This window comes from Oncorhynchus kisutch, linkage group LG13 (genome assembly GCF_002021735.2).
Source record: "Oncorhynchus kisutch isolate 150728-3 linkage group LG13, Okis_V2, whole genome shotgun sequence".
NCBI classification, from domain to species: domain Eukaryota; kingdom Metazoa; phylum Chordata; class Actinopteri; order Salmoniformes; family Salmonidae; genus Oncorhynchus; species Oncorhynchus kisutch.
The window spans coordinates 64773005-64789525 of NC_034186.2; the positions used below are offsets into that span (position 1 = coordinate 64773005).

General features: G+C 49.7%; 1 protein-coding gene across 1 annotated transcript in view; it reads right to left on the reverse strand.

Annotated features, from left to right (window-relative positions):
• Window positions 1-16521, reverse strand: part of LOC109901691 (epithelial discoidin domain-containing receptor 1-like) — a 94041-nt gene that overhangs the window by 5543 nt on the left and 71977 nt on the right. The window contains exons 9-20 of the mRNA XM_031838097.1: window positions 10136-10385; window positions 9784-9935; window positions 7660-8914; window positions 5995-6161; window positions 5593-5809; window positions 2736-2882; window positions 2231-2384; window positions 1916-2048; window positions 1500-1627; window positions 1090-1287; window positions 623-890; window positions 118-267 (exon numbers count right to left, since the gene is read on the reverse strand). Coding sequence (XP_031693957.1) covers window positions 118-267; window positions 623-890; window positions 1090-1287; window positions 1500-1627; window positions 1916-2048; window positions 2231-2384; window positions 2736-2882; window positions 5593-5809; window positions 5995-6161; window positions 7660-8914; window positions 9784-9935; window positions 10136-10385 — 3219 coding nt within the window. The remainder of the gene's footprint in view (window positions 1-117; window positions 268-622; window positions 891-1089; window positions 1288-1499; window positions 1628-1915; window positions 2049-2230; window positions 2385-2735; window positions 2883-5592; window positions 5810-5994; window positions 6162-7659; window positions 8915-9783; window positions 9936-10135; window positions 10386-16521) is intronic.

The window sequence follows — 16521 nt, forward strand, 5'->3', positions numbered from 1 at the left end:
AAAGGGGGAGGTGGAGGGGGGAGACAAAAGGGATGAGGGAGAGATGAGGGTTAAACATTCCATCTACTTAAATGTACTGCTACTGTACTGTATGAGCCTGTGTATGAGTGTGTGTACCTGTCTTCCGTGGTCCCTGAAGAACTCTCCGGCGTTGTCTATGACCTGTTCATCAGTCAGGTTGGAGTAAGGTTGCTCCTGACACACACTCAGCATCTCCCACAGAGTCACACCAAACGCCCACACGTCACTGGCTGTGGTGAACTTCCCCTGCAGAGACACACACTACCTGTTATTTACTGGTTAGTTACTTATTTACCACAACTAACTTACTACTTGTCCCACCATTTTGTTTCTTTCTTTTGTAATGGCCTCATATCTTCCCTCTTGTTTTCTTTATGCCTCTCTCTCCTTCCTCGCCCCTCTCTCTCCTTCCTCGCCCCTCTCTCTCCTTCCTCGCCCCTCTCTCTCCTTCCTCGCCCCTCTCTCTCCCTCCTCGCCCCTCTCTCTCCCTGTGTGTCCTCTCACCATCAGTATACACTCCCAGGCCATCCATCATATAGGCAGCATGGCCCGCCCCTCTCTCTCCTTCCTCGCCCCTCTCTCTCCCTGTGTGTCCTCTCACCATCAGTATACACTCCCAGGCCATCCATCGTATAGGCAGCACGGCCCGCCCCTGGATGCGGTAGTAGTCTCCAGCATACAGGTTTCTGCTCATCCCAAAGTCGGCGATCTTGATGGGTCGCTCCCCGCCCCGGTCGCCCCCGCTCTCGCCCTTCTCACCCCCCACAAGGCAGTTTCTTGTGGCCAGGTCACGGTGCACAAAGTTCAGAGACGACAGAAACTTCATCCCTGAAGCTATCTGACTGGCCATGGCGATCAGAGCAGGGTAACTGAGAGGGAGGGATGTGTGGTGGAAGAAGAATAGAGGAGATAAGAGGCAGAAATACAATATTTCAGATGCAGGTGGAAAGGTGTTTGTGTATATATGCATCTGTCTTTGTGAAAATGTGTGTGTGACTGTGTGTGTGTGTACTATGTGTGTGTATACTATGTGCGTCTGTGTGTGTGTGTACTATGTGTGCGTATTACCTGATGGTGGGGGTGTTGTGTGTGGGTCCGGTCTTGTCCAGCAGGACTCTGTGTGAGAGGTACTGGTTGAGGTCTCCACTCTCCATGTACTCTGTGACCATACAGAGAGGGTCGCTGCTCACACACACTCCCAACAGACGGATGATGTTGGGGTCCTTCAGACGAGACAGAATCTTCCCCTCCTTTAGGAAGTCATTCCTAGGAGGGAGGGAGAGAGAGAGGAGCGAGGGGTGGGGTGGAGGAGAGAGAGATCAACAATTGAAATGAGAAAAAGCTAAAAAGAGAAGAGATGGAGTGAGAGAGACTGAGAAAGAAAAACTAAACTTTAGGACCAAAATGAGATATTCTTAATAGGTCTAAAAATGGTAATTGTTCGCTAAATGATTTAGATTAACTATCCTGAGACAGACCTGGCGTTCTTGGAGGCGTCAGGACGCAGTATCTTAACAGCCACCAGCAGAGGGCGGCCTTTCCTCACGTTGAAAGGGAACTCCAGGTTAGGCAGTTCCTGAGGGCTCTCTATCTCACACAGGTGCACCTGAGGAAGGAACCAACAGAAAAAGATACCTTCAGACAACCAACAACCACAACTAAAAATCCAAGTATAGCCACTGTCTCACATGATCAGAAAACCACCCCGCATCCCCACAAATGACTTCAATGATGCCAGTCTCAGACTAAAAAATGTAGTGAACGTTAGAGCACTTGCTAACACACACTTGCACATACACACGCACACATACTCAGTCTAGTTAAACACATCTACACATACAAACAAGCGCGCACACACACACACACACACACACACACACACACACACACACACCTCTCCAAACTGTCCTTCTCCCAGTTTCTCCTTGAAAACCAGACAGTGTCGGGGCAGTTCAGGCAGGGGGGTGCAGTCTGCTGCAGTGGGGCTGGGGGAGGTCAGGGCTGGCACTGCATACGTGTTGTTACCACTGACAAGACAAATCACAGCTAAGTGTATTGAAAGTGCATTTAAAATCACAACACACTTTAGGGTAGAAACACGAAAAAGGCAATAAAGGAGATGAATAAAAGAACATAAAAACAAAGAAAATTCACTGATTCAAGTCCAAGTTAAAAAGGTGGGTTTGTAATGGTGATTTAACCCTCCTACCTGACGCCCTGCAGGCTAACAATGTCCGCCTCTGCATAGTGGGGCACGCTGGCGGGGAAGGGGGGAGACAGGGCCGGGTAGGGAGGGGCATCGGGGTACGGGGGAGGCTCCTCCTGGGTGGGGGGCAAGCCCTTCTCCAAGTCCATACCACAGCCTGGAGGGAGGGGGAGGAGGGAAGAAGTTGCGAATGGAGGGATAGAGGCGTAGAGAGAGGCGTGGAGCGAGGCGTGGAGAGAGGCGTGGAGAGAGGGATGGAAGAGTTGAGAGAGGCTTGCTCAGGCCTTTGTCACAAGCATTTTGAGGCAAATTACTTTATTATGCTTAAAGCACTACACAAAATGGAGTGAATTGATGCAGTGAGCGAGTGCCAGACAAACGGTTCATAATCAAACACATGCCCAGAGCCCTGATGTCACTCTGTTATTCTAGACAGTATGATTCCAGCTCCATGGAGCTCCAGGAAGAGGGTGAATCCTGGTATTTCCCACCAGTCAGTGGCTCTTACCCTGGGCCCCATTATTGAGGCTCTTCTCCTGAGGGTGAGAGGAGCTGGCCCGGGCCATAGGGACGGTTAGGGGCCACGAGGAGCCTGAGCCATGCTGCCTCTGATCTGACAGGAGGAGGTCATAGGCTGGGTTGTTTAACAGCAAGGCTGGGGGGACACACATCGAGCACACACACACAAAGGCACACAACACAAAATAAGACAAACATGCGATATACACAACGAGGCAAACAACAAAACACAACGCAACACAAGTTAGCGAAACACAGCATACCAGTGACGATACAAGGGGAGGGATGCATTAAGTTGGGGAGAACATAACAGGTCAGCAGAGCAAAGACCAGGCAAGGTTAACACAACTCAGACAATGAACAAATGTAACACCCACAGGGGTATAATGTACACGTGGGAGGATAATATTTCTGTTATTCAGCATAATAATGTTCCTGTGATATTGTTATTCTTCTGTATAAAGTGACACCGTTCAAATCTGACACAGTGGATAGTAAAGACAGCATAGCGGCCGCCTGCAGCGCGGAGCAACTAGGAATGCTCTCTCTCTCTCTTCCTCTTTCCTTCCCATCAGTCAACAATAGGTCTCTTATGCCCTGTGTGGGTGTGTGTGTGTGTGGGTATGTGGGTGTGTGTCCCCTATTTGCCTGTCTGTGTCTATCAGCAGGATCTGATGGTGTCATGTTTAGTTTTAGTGTTTGATCTGTTGTGTGTTTACTGTACTGTACCACATCTCCTTTGTGTGTTTACTGTACTGTACCACATCTCCTTTGTGTGTTTACTGTACTGTACCACATCTCCTTTGTGTGTTTACTGTACTGTACCACATCTCCTTTGTGTGTTTACTGTACTGTACCACATCTCCTTTGTGTGTTTACTGTACTGTACCACATCTCCTTTGTGTGTTTACTGTACTGTACCACATCTCCTTTGTGTGTTTACTGTACTGTACCACATCTCCTTTGTGTGTTTACTGTACTGTACCACATCTCCTTTGTGTGTTTACTGTACTGTACCACATCTCCTTTGTGTGTTTACTGTACTGTACCACATCTCCTTTGTGCGTTTACTGTACTGTACCACATCTCCTGTGTGTGTTTACTGTACTGTACCACATCTCCTTTGTGTGTTTACTGTACTGTACCACATCTCCTTTGTGTGTTTACTGTACTGTACCACATCTCCTTTGTGTGTTTACTGTACCACATCTCCTTTGTGTGTTTACTGTACCACATCTCCTTTGTGTGTTTACTGTACTGTACCACATCTCCTTTGTGTGTTTACTGTACTGTACCACATCTCCTTTGTGTGTTTACTGTACTGTACCACATCTCCTTTGTGTGTTTACTGTACTGTACCACATCTCCTTTGTGTGTTTACTGTAGTGTACCACATCTCCTTTGTGTGTTTACTGTAGTGTACCACATCTCCTTTGTGTGTTTACTGTACTGTACCACATCTCCTTTGTGCGTTTACTGTACTGTACCACATCTCCTTTGTGCGTTTACTGTACTGTACCACATCTCCTTTGTGCGTTTACTGTACTGTACCACATCTCCTTTGTGTGTTTACTGTACTGTACCACATCTCCTTTGTGTGTTTACTGTACTGTACCACATCTCCTTTGTGCGTTTACTGTACTGTACCACATCTCCTTTGTGCGTTTACTGTACTGTACCACATCTCCTTTGTGCGTTTACTGTACTGTACCACGTCTCCTTTGTGTGTTTACTGTACCACGTCTCCTTTGTGTGTTTACTGTACCACATCTCCTTTGTGTGTTTACTGTACCACATCTCCTTTGTGTGTTTACTGTACCACATCTCCTTTGTGTGTTTACTGTACCACATCTCCTTTGTGTGTTTACTGTACCACATCTCCTTTGTGTGTTTACTGTACCACGTCTCCTTTGTGTTTACTGTACCACGTCTCCTTTGTGTGTTTACTGTACCACATCTCCTTTGTGTGTTTACTGTACTGTACCACATCTCCTTTGTGCGTTTACTGTACTGTACCACATCTCCTTTGTGCGTTTACTGTACTGTACCACATCTCCTTTGTGCGTTTACTGTACTGTACCACGTCTCCTTTGTGTGTTTACTGTACCACGTCTCCTTTGTGTGTTTACTGTACCACATCTCCTTTGTGTGTTTACTGTACCACATCTCCTTTGTGTGTTTACTGTACCACATCTCCTTTGTGTGTTTACTGTACCACATCTCCTTTGTGTGTTTACTGTACCACATCTCCTTTGTGTGTTTACTGTACCACGTCTCCTTTGTGTTTACTGTACCACGTCTCCTTTGTGTGTTTACTGTACCACATCTCCTTTGTGTGTTTACTGTACCACATCTCCTTTGTGTGTTTACTGTACCACGTCTCCTTTGTGTGTTTACTGTACCACATCTCCTTTGTGTGTTTACTGTACCACGTCTCCTTTGTGTTTACTGTACCACATCTCCTTTGTGTGTTTACTGTACCACATCTCCTTTGTGTTTACTGTACCACATCTCCTTTGTGTGTTTACTGTACCACATCTCCTTTGTGTGTTTACCACGTTCTCTTTTTCTAGCCAAATCAACTGGCTAATTGATATAACAGTTGCTAGATTTGATTTTCTTTCTTGCAATAATACAGCACATTCTCCAGTACCGGTTCATGTATTTGTCTGTCTGTCTGTCTGTCTGTCTGCATATCTGTTTGCATATCTGTCTGCATATCTGTCTGCCTGTCTGTGTGTGTCTGCCTGTCTGTGTGTGTCTGACTGTCTGTGTCTTCTCTCTAACTATGTGTCAAACTGACACTCTCTCAGTGTGTTTGCGGTCTTACTGCAACCATGTCTTACCGGTGCTGTCTCGTCCGGTGCCGTCTTGTCCTAGTGGTCGGAGCAGTGCGCTGGGCTCCTGGTACTCTCCCTCTCCGTCGCAGCGCTCCCTGTCGTCAGGGAAAGTGTGTATACGCTGGTAGCGGCTGGAGTAGCTGTGTGTGTTGTTGATCACCACGTTGTCCGAGGGGACGGATAGATGGACACGCAACTCGTCACTGGACAGACTGCCCTGGGCCTGGAGAGGACAAGGAGAGGGTTAGCAAAACACACACACACGCAACACACACATTCTCACACGTTACTGGACAGACTTATTTGAACCTGAAAGGCCAACACGCACATTAAGTAAGAATGTAAAGATACGTGAGACAGAGAGTGGTAGCCATTTTGAAAGTCATGCTGAAAGCCTTCCTCCATCACCTTGCCCAGTATCTTCTTCCAGTATTGCCTCCACAGAATGACAGCGATCACAGTCAATAGCAGCAGGATGATGCCCACCAGGCAGCCAATCAGGATGGCTGTGTTGCTGCTGTCATCCTTGGCGACAGGAAGGCCCGCCCCTGGGGTCACAGCATCGAAGTCGGCCCCTGAGAAGAACATAAATGTAATGAAGTGCATGTGTGTGTTTGCGACAGTATACAGCTGTGGAAAACATTAAGAGAGTACTGCAAAATGACCTGTTTATAGGTCTGTGTTTGGGTAACATGAACATTTTAGTTTTATTCTATAAACTACTGACAACATTTCTCCCAAATTCCAAATAAAAATGTTGTCATTTAGAGCATTTATTTGCAGAAAATGGAAACTGGTCAAAATAACAAAAAAGATACAGTGTTTTTCAATGGGGTTCAGGTCTGGAGATTGGGCTGTCCATGACAGGGTCTTGATCTGGTGGTCCTCCATCCACACCTTGATTGACCTGGCTGTGTGACATGGAGCATTGCCCTGCTGGAAAGACCAATCCTCAGAGTTTGGGAACATTGTCAGAGCAGAAGGAAGCTAGTTTTCTTCCAGGGCAACTTTGTACGTGGCTTGATTCATGCGTCCTTCACAAAGGTGCTGAAGAACCCCCAGATCATCACCAATCCTCCACCACATTTCACAGTGGGTGTGAGACACTGCAAATAAATGCTCGAAATTACTATATTTTTATTTGGAATTTGGAAGAAATGTTGTCAGTAGTTTATAGAATAAAACTAAAATGTTCATGTTACCCAAACACAGACCTATAAATAGTCAAACCAGAGAAACAGATACTTTTGCAGTGCTCTCAATTTTTTCCAGAGCTGTATGTGGTACGTGAGAGAGTACGTATTTCATCAGTAAATGTGTAAGTGTTAATGTGCTTTGCAGTCTGTGTATTAGCACGGTCTGTATAGGCAGAGAGGGAGCTGCTGAGAACGCGTCTGTCTGTCACACTCAAATACTTTAATCAAGCTCACTGACTGTCTGGTGTGTGTGTGTGTGTGTGCTCATGCCGGGGAGGTCTGTGAAAGCCTCAGGTCTTGGGGACAGAATGTTTTAGCTGTGTTTTCTGTTCCAGATGACCTTGCATGAGAGCAGCAGCTCTGATTATATAGGAAATAGAATGCACACAGTTTATGAGTTCAGCTCAAACATGCAAAACAGTGTTGTAAAGTGAGATCTCTCTCTCGGCATGCGCATATACTCAAACAAACCCATCCAAAGCCACAGAACCATAGCCGTTAAGACGGACATAGCACTACACACCCACCACAGTGGAACCCACTGCCGCCCTCTAAAAGGCCTGGAATTGTCTGGTGTTCCTTAGTTCCACAGTCAACATGCAGTTAGGGAGATCACAGGAAGGAAGCAGTGGTGTTGTTGTATGCGAATATGATGAGGTACCACAAAGCAACATGCTGTGTTAAGTGTGTTACACTCTTTAGCCCAGAGTCAAAACATTAACTCCACCGCTTCATCCTTCCCCCCTGCCCTTCATCCCTCCTTCTGAACCCCTCGTGGTCTCAGGACAGCTCTAAGCTGTGTTAAACAGACCAGTTATCAGGGCAAATGTCCTTTCCCTCTTTACACCCCCCCTCCCTCTCTCTCTCTCTCTCTCACCTGACAGTGTGCTGTTACCCGTGCTGTCCATCATGGGGTTGGTGGTGGGGGGTTCTGGAGGAACGAGGGATGGAAGGAGTGATAAGACAGAGGAGAAGAGAGAGTTCCTCTCAAGGTACTGAAAAGCATGAGAGTGATGATATGTAGCATATGAGATGTCCAACTCCACGTGGACAATAAAGATGATTATTCTGTAGACGGCCATGTTGCCAGACAACGCTGCAGTGTAGACGGCCATGTTGCCAGACAACGCTGCAGTGTAGACGGCCACGTTGCCAGACAACGCTGCAGTGTAGACGGCCACGTTGCCAGACAACGCTGCAGTGTAGACGGCCACGTTGCCAGACAACGCTGCAGTGTAGACGACCACGTTGCCAGACAACGCTGCAGTGTAGACGACCACGTTGCCAGACAACGCTGCAGTGTAGACGACCACGTTGCCAGACAACGCTGCAGTGTAGACGACCACGTTGCCAGACAACGCTGCAGTGTAGACGTCCACGTTGCCAGACAACGCTGCAGTGTAGACGACCACGTTGCCAGACAACGCTGCAGTGTAGACGACCACGTTGCCAGACAACGCTGCAGTGTAGACGGCCACGTTGCCAGACAACGCTGCAGTGTAGACGACCACGTTGCCAGACAAAGCTGCAGTGTAGACGACCACGTTGCCAGACAAAGCTGCAGTGTAGACGACCACGTTGCCCGACAAAGCTGCAGTGTAGACGACCACGTTGCCCGACAAAGCTGCAGTGTAGACGACCACGTTGCCCGACAAAGCTGCAGTGTAGACGACCACGTTGCCAGACAAAGCTGCAGTGTAGACGACCACGTTGCCCGACAAAGCTGCAGTGTAGACGACCACGTTGCCAGACAAAGCTGCAGTGTAGACGACCACGTTGCCCGACAAAGCTGCAGTGTAGACGACCACGTTGCCAGACAAAGCTGCAGTGTAGACGGCCATGTTGCCAGACAAAGCTGCAGTGTAGACGGCCACGTTGCCAGACAACGCTGCAGTGTAGACGACCATGTTGCCAGACAAAGCTGCAGTGTAGACGACCATGTTGCCAGACAAAGCTGCAGTGTAGACGACCATGTTGCCAGACAAAGCTGCAGTGTAGACGACCATGTTGCCAGACAACGCTGCAGTGTAGACGACCATGTTGCCAGACAAAGCTGCAGTGTAGACGACCATGTTGCCAGACAAAGCTGCAGTGTAGACGGCGGTTGTGTGAGGTTGGACTGAGGCCAGCGGCTTTAACACAGCATGATGGACAGAGGAGGAGGCGGCTCACACATGGCTCCTTTCTACATTGATATCCAGCACTGGTGTGGTTACTTCTTATGCCCTGTCTTCTATGGTGTGGTTACTTCTTATACCCTGTCTTTCTATGGTGTGGTTACTTCTTATACCCTGTCTTTCTATGGTGTGGTTACTTCTTATACCCTGTCTTTCTATGGTGTGGTTACTTCTTATACCCTGTCTTTCTATGGTGTGGTTACTTCTTATACCCTGTCTTTCTATGGTGTGGTTACTTTTATACCCTGTCTTTCTATGGTGTGGTTACTTCTTATACCCTGTCTTTCTATGGTGTGGTTACTTCTTATACCCTGTCTTTCTATGGTGTGGTTACTTCTTATACCCTGTCTTTCTATGGTGTGGTTACTTCTTATACCCTGTCTTTCTATGGTGTGGTTACTTCTTATACCCTGTCTTTCTATGGTGTGGTTACTTCTTATACCCTGTCTTTCTATGGTGTGGTTACTTCTTATACCCTGTCTTTCTATGGTGTGGTTACTTCTTATACCCTGTCTTTCTATGGTGTGGTTACTTCTTATACCCTGTCTTTTTTGTCATTGCATGTTTCTGGAAATGCTTTAAACACACGACTTAGAACACTGCATGCCCACACTCATCACAACGGGTGGGCCGAGGGGCAAGAGGGAGAAGAGGAGGAGAAAGGGGAGAGGAGAGAGGGGAATGGAATGGGAATGGAGGAGGGGGGAAGGTGGGAAGGAAGGGGAAAGGATTAGGGATGAGAGGAGAGTGGGACGAAAGGGGGATGAATGGAATAGAGGGGGATGAGAGGTAGAGGTACAAGTGGTGAAAGAGCGGCGACTCACCTGAGGGAACACTAGTGAAGTTGGAGGAGTTGTGGTTGAGGGCGGGGCTGACGGAGAGGGGAAGACAGGAGGACGAGGAGTAGCGGAGGAGACCGGAGGAGCAGGAAGAGCAGAGCCCGTGTCCATGGGGTCGACACCCTCCCCGTACGGCTCTGAGAGAGAGATGGGGATAAACAAGAATAGGATGATCAACTTCCTAAGACAATCAGAGAACCATGAATCCCACAGAGTAGAAGGGGAGAGAGAGACTGAGAATCAGAGAGATAACGTTAAAATGACAGAGATAATGAGAAAAGGAGAGAAGAGGAGTGAGAATGAAAGGCAGTGAAAGAGAGCAATACCCTGAACGTACCGGAGTAGAAGGAGATCTCAGAGATGAGCATCCATCGGTCTGCGAAGGCAAACTGGCAGCGTAAGATCTGGGCGGGGCGACCCCCCAGGGGAAGGGAGATGGGGCGTGAGGAGGGGTCCTTCAGGTCCTCTAGAGGTACAGCCAGGGAGAGGGGGGGCGAGGACCAGGGGAGTAAGACGCCAGGTTTAAACTGACAATCTACCTTACTGAAGACCCTCACACCCTGGGTGTGACGGTTATTACTGTGGACCTGGATGGGGAGGGGGGAGAGGGAGGGAAGAGAGGGGGGGGGGGGCTCAGTTACACCAGCTCTGTCAGGAGGAATGGGCCAAAATTCACCCAACTTAAGGATACCCGCAACGTTTGACCCAATTTAAACCATTTTCTATGGCTACAAAGCACACAGGGAGGAAGGTGAGCCATGGTCAGCTTTGATGCAGTGGCAATAAACATATTCCGTGTTTTAACTGTGCTCCAACTTCTTGTTACCTCGAATTAGTCCTTTTGGAAGTTTTTCTGGGTAAGCAGTTCATGATTTTTGCCATTGTTGTTGAGCACCCCTCCTTTCCTTTGTTTTCTGAAGTGTGAATGCCCACCTGATCTTAACACTAAACCCTGCAGTTATAATGCATTGTTAGCCTTGTTATGACCATGTACTACCTCCTTATAATAGGAACATCACATTAGACTGAGGTACTAGGTGGAAAATAACACAAATGAGTGAAAGTGGAAAGTGATTAGTGACAAAGTACGAGAGGGAAGGGAAGAGAAAGGAAAGAGAAGTGGGGTGAGAATAAGAGAGGGGGAAACAGAGAGGTGATTGATTGGAGAAAATACATTTTACAGCCCACCAGAGGGACACGGCAGGAGAGAAAGGTTCCATCTATGTCTATAGACCATCACTGCTACCTAGTGTGTGAGAGTGAGAGTGAGAGAGAAATAGATAGATGGTGAGGTAGATAGAGGTTCAGGGGGAAAGGTGGGGAATAGAATAGCCAGGAAGAGGGAGAATACAGAGGAAAGGGAAGGGGAGAGAGGGGAATCAGAGGAAAGGGGGATAGGGCAACTCTGGAGAGAGGGAGAATACAGAGGAAAGGGGGATAGGGCATCATTGGAGAGAGGGAGAATACAGAGGAAGAAGGTGGTATGGGCATCTGGAGAGAGGGAGAATACCAGAGGAAAAGGGGGATAGGGCATCTGGAGAGAGGGAGAATACAGAGGAAAGGGAAAGGGATAGGGCATCTGGAGAGAGGGAGAATACAGAGGAAAGGGGATAGGGCATCTGGAGAGAGGGAGAATACAGAGGAAAGGGGGATAGGGCATCTGGAGAGAGGGAGAATACAGAGGAAAGGGGGATAGGGCATCTGGAGAGAGGGAGAATACAGAGGAAAGGGATAGGGCATCTGGGAGAGGGAGAATACAGAGGAAAGGGGGGATAGGGCATCTGGAGAGAGGGAGAATACAGAGGAAAGGGGGATAGGGCATCTGGAGGGAGGGAGAATACAGACGAAAGGGAAAGGGGGATAGGGCATCTGGAGAGAGGGAGAATACAGAGGAAAGGGGGATAGGGCATCTGGAGAGAGGGAGAATACAGAGGAAAGGGGGATAGGGCATCTGGAGAGAGGGAGAATACAGAGGAAGGGGGGATAGGGCATCTGGAGAGAGGGAGAATACAGAGGAAAGGGGGATAGGGCATCTGGAGAGAGGGAGAATACAGAGGAAAGGGGGATAGGGCATCTGGAGAGAGGGAGAATACAGAGGAAAGGGGATAGGGCATCTGGGAGAGGGAGAATACAGAGGAAAGGGAAAGGGTATAGGGCATCTGGAGAGAGGGAGCATACAGAGGAAAGGGGGATAGGGCATCTGGAGAGAGGGAGAATACAGAGGAAAGGGGGATAGGGCATCTGGAGAGAGGGAGAATACAGAGGAAAGGGGGATAGGGCATCTGGAGAGAGGGAGAATACAGAGGAAAGGGGGATAGGGCATCTGGAGAGAGGGAGAATACAGAGGAAAGGGGGATAGGGCATGGAGAGAGGGAGAATACAGAGGAAAGGGGGATAGGGCATCTGGAGGGAGGGAGAATACAGACGAAAGGGAAAGGGGGATAGGGCATCTGGAGAGAGGGAGAATACAGGGGAAGGGGGATAGGGCATCTGGAGAGAGGGAGAATACAGAGGAAAGGGGGATAGGGCATCTGGAGAGAGGGAGAATACAGAGGAAAGGGGATAGGGCATCTGGAGAGAGGAGAATACAGAGGAAAGGGGGATAGGGCATCTGGAGAGAGGGAGAATACAGAGGAAAGGGGGATAGGGCATCTGGAGAGAGAGGAGAATACAGAGGAAAGGGGGATAGGGCATCTGGAGAGAGGGAGAATACAGAGGAAAGGGGGATAGGGCATCTGGAGAGGAGAGAATACAGAGGAAAGGGGGATAGGGCATCTGGAGAGAGGGAGAATACAGAGGAAAGGGGATAGGGCATCTGGAGAGAGGAGAATACAGAGGAAAGGGGGATAGGGCATCTGGAGAGAGGAGAATACAGAGGAAAGGGGGATAGGGCATCTGGAGAGAGGGAGAATACAGAGGAAAGGGGGATAGGGCATCTGGAGAGAGGGAGAATAGAGGAAAGGGGGATAGGGCATCTGGAGAGAGGGAGAATACAGAGGAAAGGGGGATAGGGCATCTGGAGAGAGGGAGAATACAGAGGAAAGGGGGATAGGGCATCTGGAGAGAGGGAGAATACAGGAGGAAAGGGGATAGGGCATCTGGAGAGAGGGAGAATACAGAGGAAAGGGGATAGGGCATCTGGAGAGAGAGGAGAATACAGAGGAAAGGGGGATAGGGCATCTGGAGAGAGGAGAATACAGAGGAAGGGGGATAGGGCATCTGGAGAGAGGGAGAATACAGAGGAAAGGGGGATAGGGCATCTGGAGAGAGGGAGAATACAGAGGAAAGGGGGATAGGGCATCTGGAGAGAGGGAGAATACAGAGGAAAGGGAAAGGGGATAGGGCATCTGGAGAGAGGGAGAATACAGAGGAAAGGGGGATAGGGCATCTGGAGAGAGGGAGAATACAGAGGAAAGGGGGGATAGGGCATCTGGAGAGAGGGAGAATACAGAGGAAAGGGGGATAGGGCATCTGGAGAGAGGGAGAATACAGAGGAAAGGGGGGATAGGGCATCTGGAGAGAGGGAGAATACAGAGGAAAGGGGGGATAGGGCATCTGGAGAGAGGAGAATACAGAGGAAAGGGGGATAGGGCATCTGGAGAGAGGGAGAAACACAGAGGAAAGGGGGATAGGGCATCTGGAGAGAGGGAGAATACAGAGGAAAGGGGGATAGGGCATCTGGAGAGAGGAGAATACAGAGGAAAGGGGGATAGGGCATCTGGAGAGAGGAGAATACAGAGGAAAGGAAAGGGATAGGGCATCTGGAGAGAGGGAGAATACAGAGGAAAGGGGATAGGGCATCTGGAGAGAGGGAGAATACAGAGGAAAGGGGGATAGGGCATCTGGAGAGAGGGAGAATACAGAGGAAAGGGGGATAGGGCATCTGGAGAGAGGGAGAATACAGAGGAAAGGGGAAGGGGGATAGGGCATCTGGAGAGAGGGAGAATACAGAGGAAAGGGGATAGGGCATCTGGAGAGAGGGAGAATACAGAGGAAAAGGGGATAGGGCATCTGGAGAGAGGGAGAATACAGAGGAAAGGGGGATAGGGCATCTGGAGAGAGGGAGAATACAGAGGAAAGGGAAAGGGAAAGAGGGATAGGGCATCTGGAGAGAGGGAGAATACAGAGGAAAGGGGGATAGGGCATCTGGAGAGAGGGAGAATACAGAGGAAAGGGGATAGGGCATCTGGAGAGAGGGAGAATACAGAGGAAAGGGGATAGGGCATCTGGAGAGAGGGAGAATACAGAGGAAAGGGGGATAGGGCATCTGGAGAGAGGGAGAATACAGAGGAAAGGGGGATAGGGCATCTGGAGAGAGCAAGAATACAGAGGAAAGGGAAAGAGGGATAGGGCATCTGGAGAGAGGGAGAATACAGAGGAAAGGGGGATAGGGCATCTGGAGAGAGGGAGAATACAGAGGAAAGGGGGATAGGGCATCTGGAGAGAGGGAGAATACAGAGGAAAGGGGGATAGGGCATCTGGAGAGAGGGAGAATACAGAGGAAAGGGATAGGGCATCTGGAGAGAGGGAGAATACAGAGGAAAGGGGGATAGGGCATCTGGAGAGAGGGAGAATACAGAGGAAAGGGGGATAGGGCATCTGGAGAGAGGAGAATACAGAGGAAAGGGATAGGGCATCTGGAGAGAGGGAGAATACAGAGGAAAGGGGGATAGGGCATCTGGAGAGAGGGAGAATACAGAGGAAAGGGGATAGGGCATCTGGAGAGAGGGAGAATACAGAGGAAAGGGGGATAGGGCATCTGGAGAGAGGGAGAATACAGAGGAAAGGGGATAGGGCATCTGGAGAGAGGGAGAATACAGAGGAAAGGGGGATAGGGCATCTGGAGAGAGGGAGAATACAGAGGAAAGGGGGATAGGGCATCTGGAGAGAGGAGAATACAGAGGAAAGGGAAAGGGATAGGGCATCTGGAGAGAGGGAGAATACAGAGGAAGGGGGATAGGGCATCTGGAGAGAGGGAGAATACAGAGGAAAGGGGGATAGGGCATCTGGAGAGAGGGAGAATACAGAGGAAAGGGAAAGGGATAGGGCATCTGGAGAGAGGGAGAATACAGAGGAAAGGGGATAGGGCATCTGGAGAGAGGGAGAATACAGAGGAAAGGGGGATAGGGCATCTGGAGGGAGGGGGAGGAATACAGAGGAAGGGGATAGGGCATCTGGAGAGAGGGAGAATACAGAGGAAAGGGGGATAGGGCATCTGGAGAGAGGGAGAATACAGAGGAAAGGGGGATAGGGCATGGAGAGAGGGAGAATACAGAGGAAAGGGGATAGGGCATCTGGAGGAGGGAGAATACAGAGGAAAGGGAAAGGGGGATAGGGGGGAGGGGAGGGGGAGGGGGGGGGCATCGGGGAGGGGGAGGATACAGGGGGGGGGGATAGGGCATCTGGAGAGAGGGAGAATACAGAGGAAAGGGGGATAGGGCATCTGGAGAGAGGGAGAATACAGAGGAAAGGGGATAGGGCATCTGGAGAGAGGAGAATACAGAGGAAAGGGGATAGGGCATCTGGAGAGAGGGAGAATACAGAGGAAAGGGGGATAGGGCATCTGGAGAGAGGGAGAATACAGAGGAAAGGGGGATAGGGCATCTGGAGAGAGGGAGAATACAGAGGAAAGGGGGATAGGGCATCTGGAGAGAGGGAGAATACAGAGGAAAGGGGGATAGGGCATCTGGAGAGAGGGAGAATACAGAGGAAAGGGGGATAGGGCATCTGGAGAGAGGGAGAATACAGAGGGAAAGGGGATAGGGCATCTGGAGAGAGGGAGAATACAGAGGAAAGGGGGATAGGGCATCTGAGAGAGGGAGAATACAGAGGAAAGGGGGATAGGGCATCTGGAGAGAGGGAGAATACAGAGGAAAGGGGGATAGGGCATCTGGAGAGAGGGAGAATACAGAGGAAAGGGGATAGGGCATCTGGAGAGAGGGAGAATACAGAGGAAAGGGGGATAGGGCATCTGGAGAGAGGGAGAATACAGAGGAAAGGGGGATAGGGCATCTGGAGAGAGGAGAAATACAGAGGAAAGGGGGATAGGGCATCTGGAGAGAGAGAATACAGAGGAAAGGGGGATAGGGCATCTGGGAGAGGGAGAATACAGAGGAAAGGGAAAGGGGGATAGGGCATCTGGAGAGAGGGAGAATACAGAGGAAGGGGGATAGGGCATCTGGAGAGAGGGAGAATACAGAGGAAAGGGGATAGGGCATCTGGAGAGAGGGAGAATACAGAGGAAAGGGGGATAGGGCATCTGGAGAGAGGGAGAATACAGAGGAAAAGGGGATAGGGCATCTGGAGAGAGGGAGAATACAGAGGAAAGGGGGATAGGGCATCTGGAGAGAGGGAGAATACAGAGGAAAGGGGGATAGGGCATCTGGAGAGAGGGAGAATACAGAGGAAAGGGGATAGGGCATCTGGAGAGAGGGAGAATACAGAGGAAAGGGGGATAGGGCATCTGGAGAGAGGGAGAATACAGAGGAAAGGGGATAGGGCATCTGGAGAGAGGGAGAATACAGAGGAAAGGGAAAGGGGATAGGCATCTGGGAGAGGGAGAATACAGAGGAAAGGGGATAGGGCATCTGGAGAGAGGGAGAATACAGAGGAAAGGGGATAGGGCATCTGGAGAGAGGGAGAATACAGAGGAGGAAAGGGGGATAGGGCATCTGGAGAGAGGGAGAATACAGAGGAAAGAGGAAAGGGGGATAGGGCATCTGG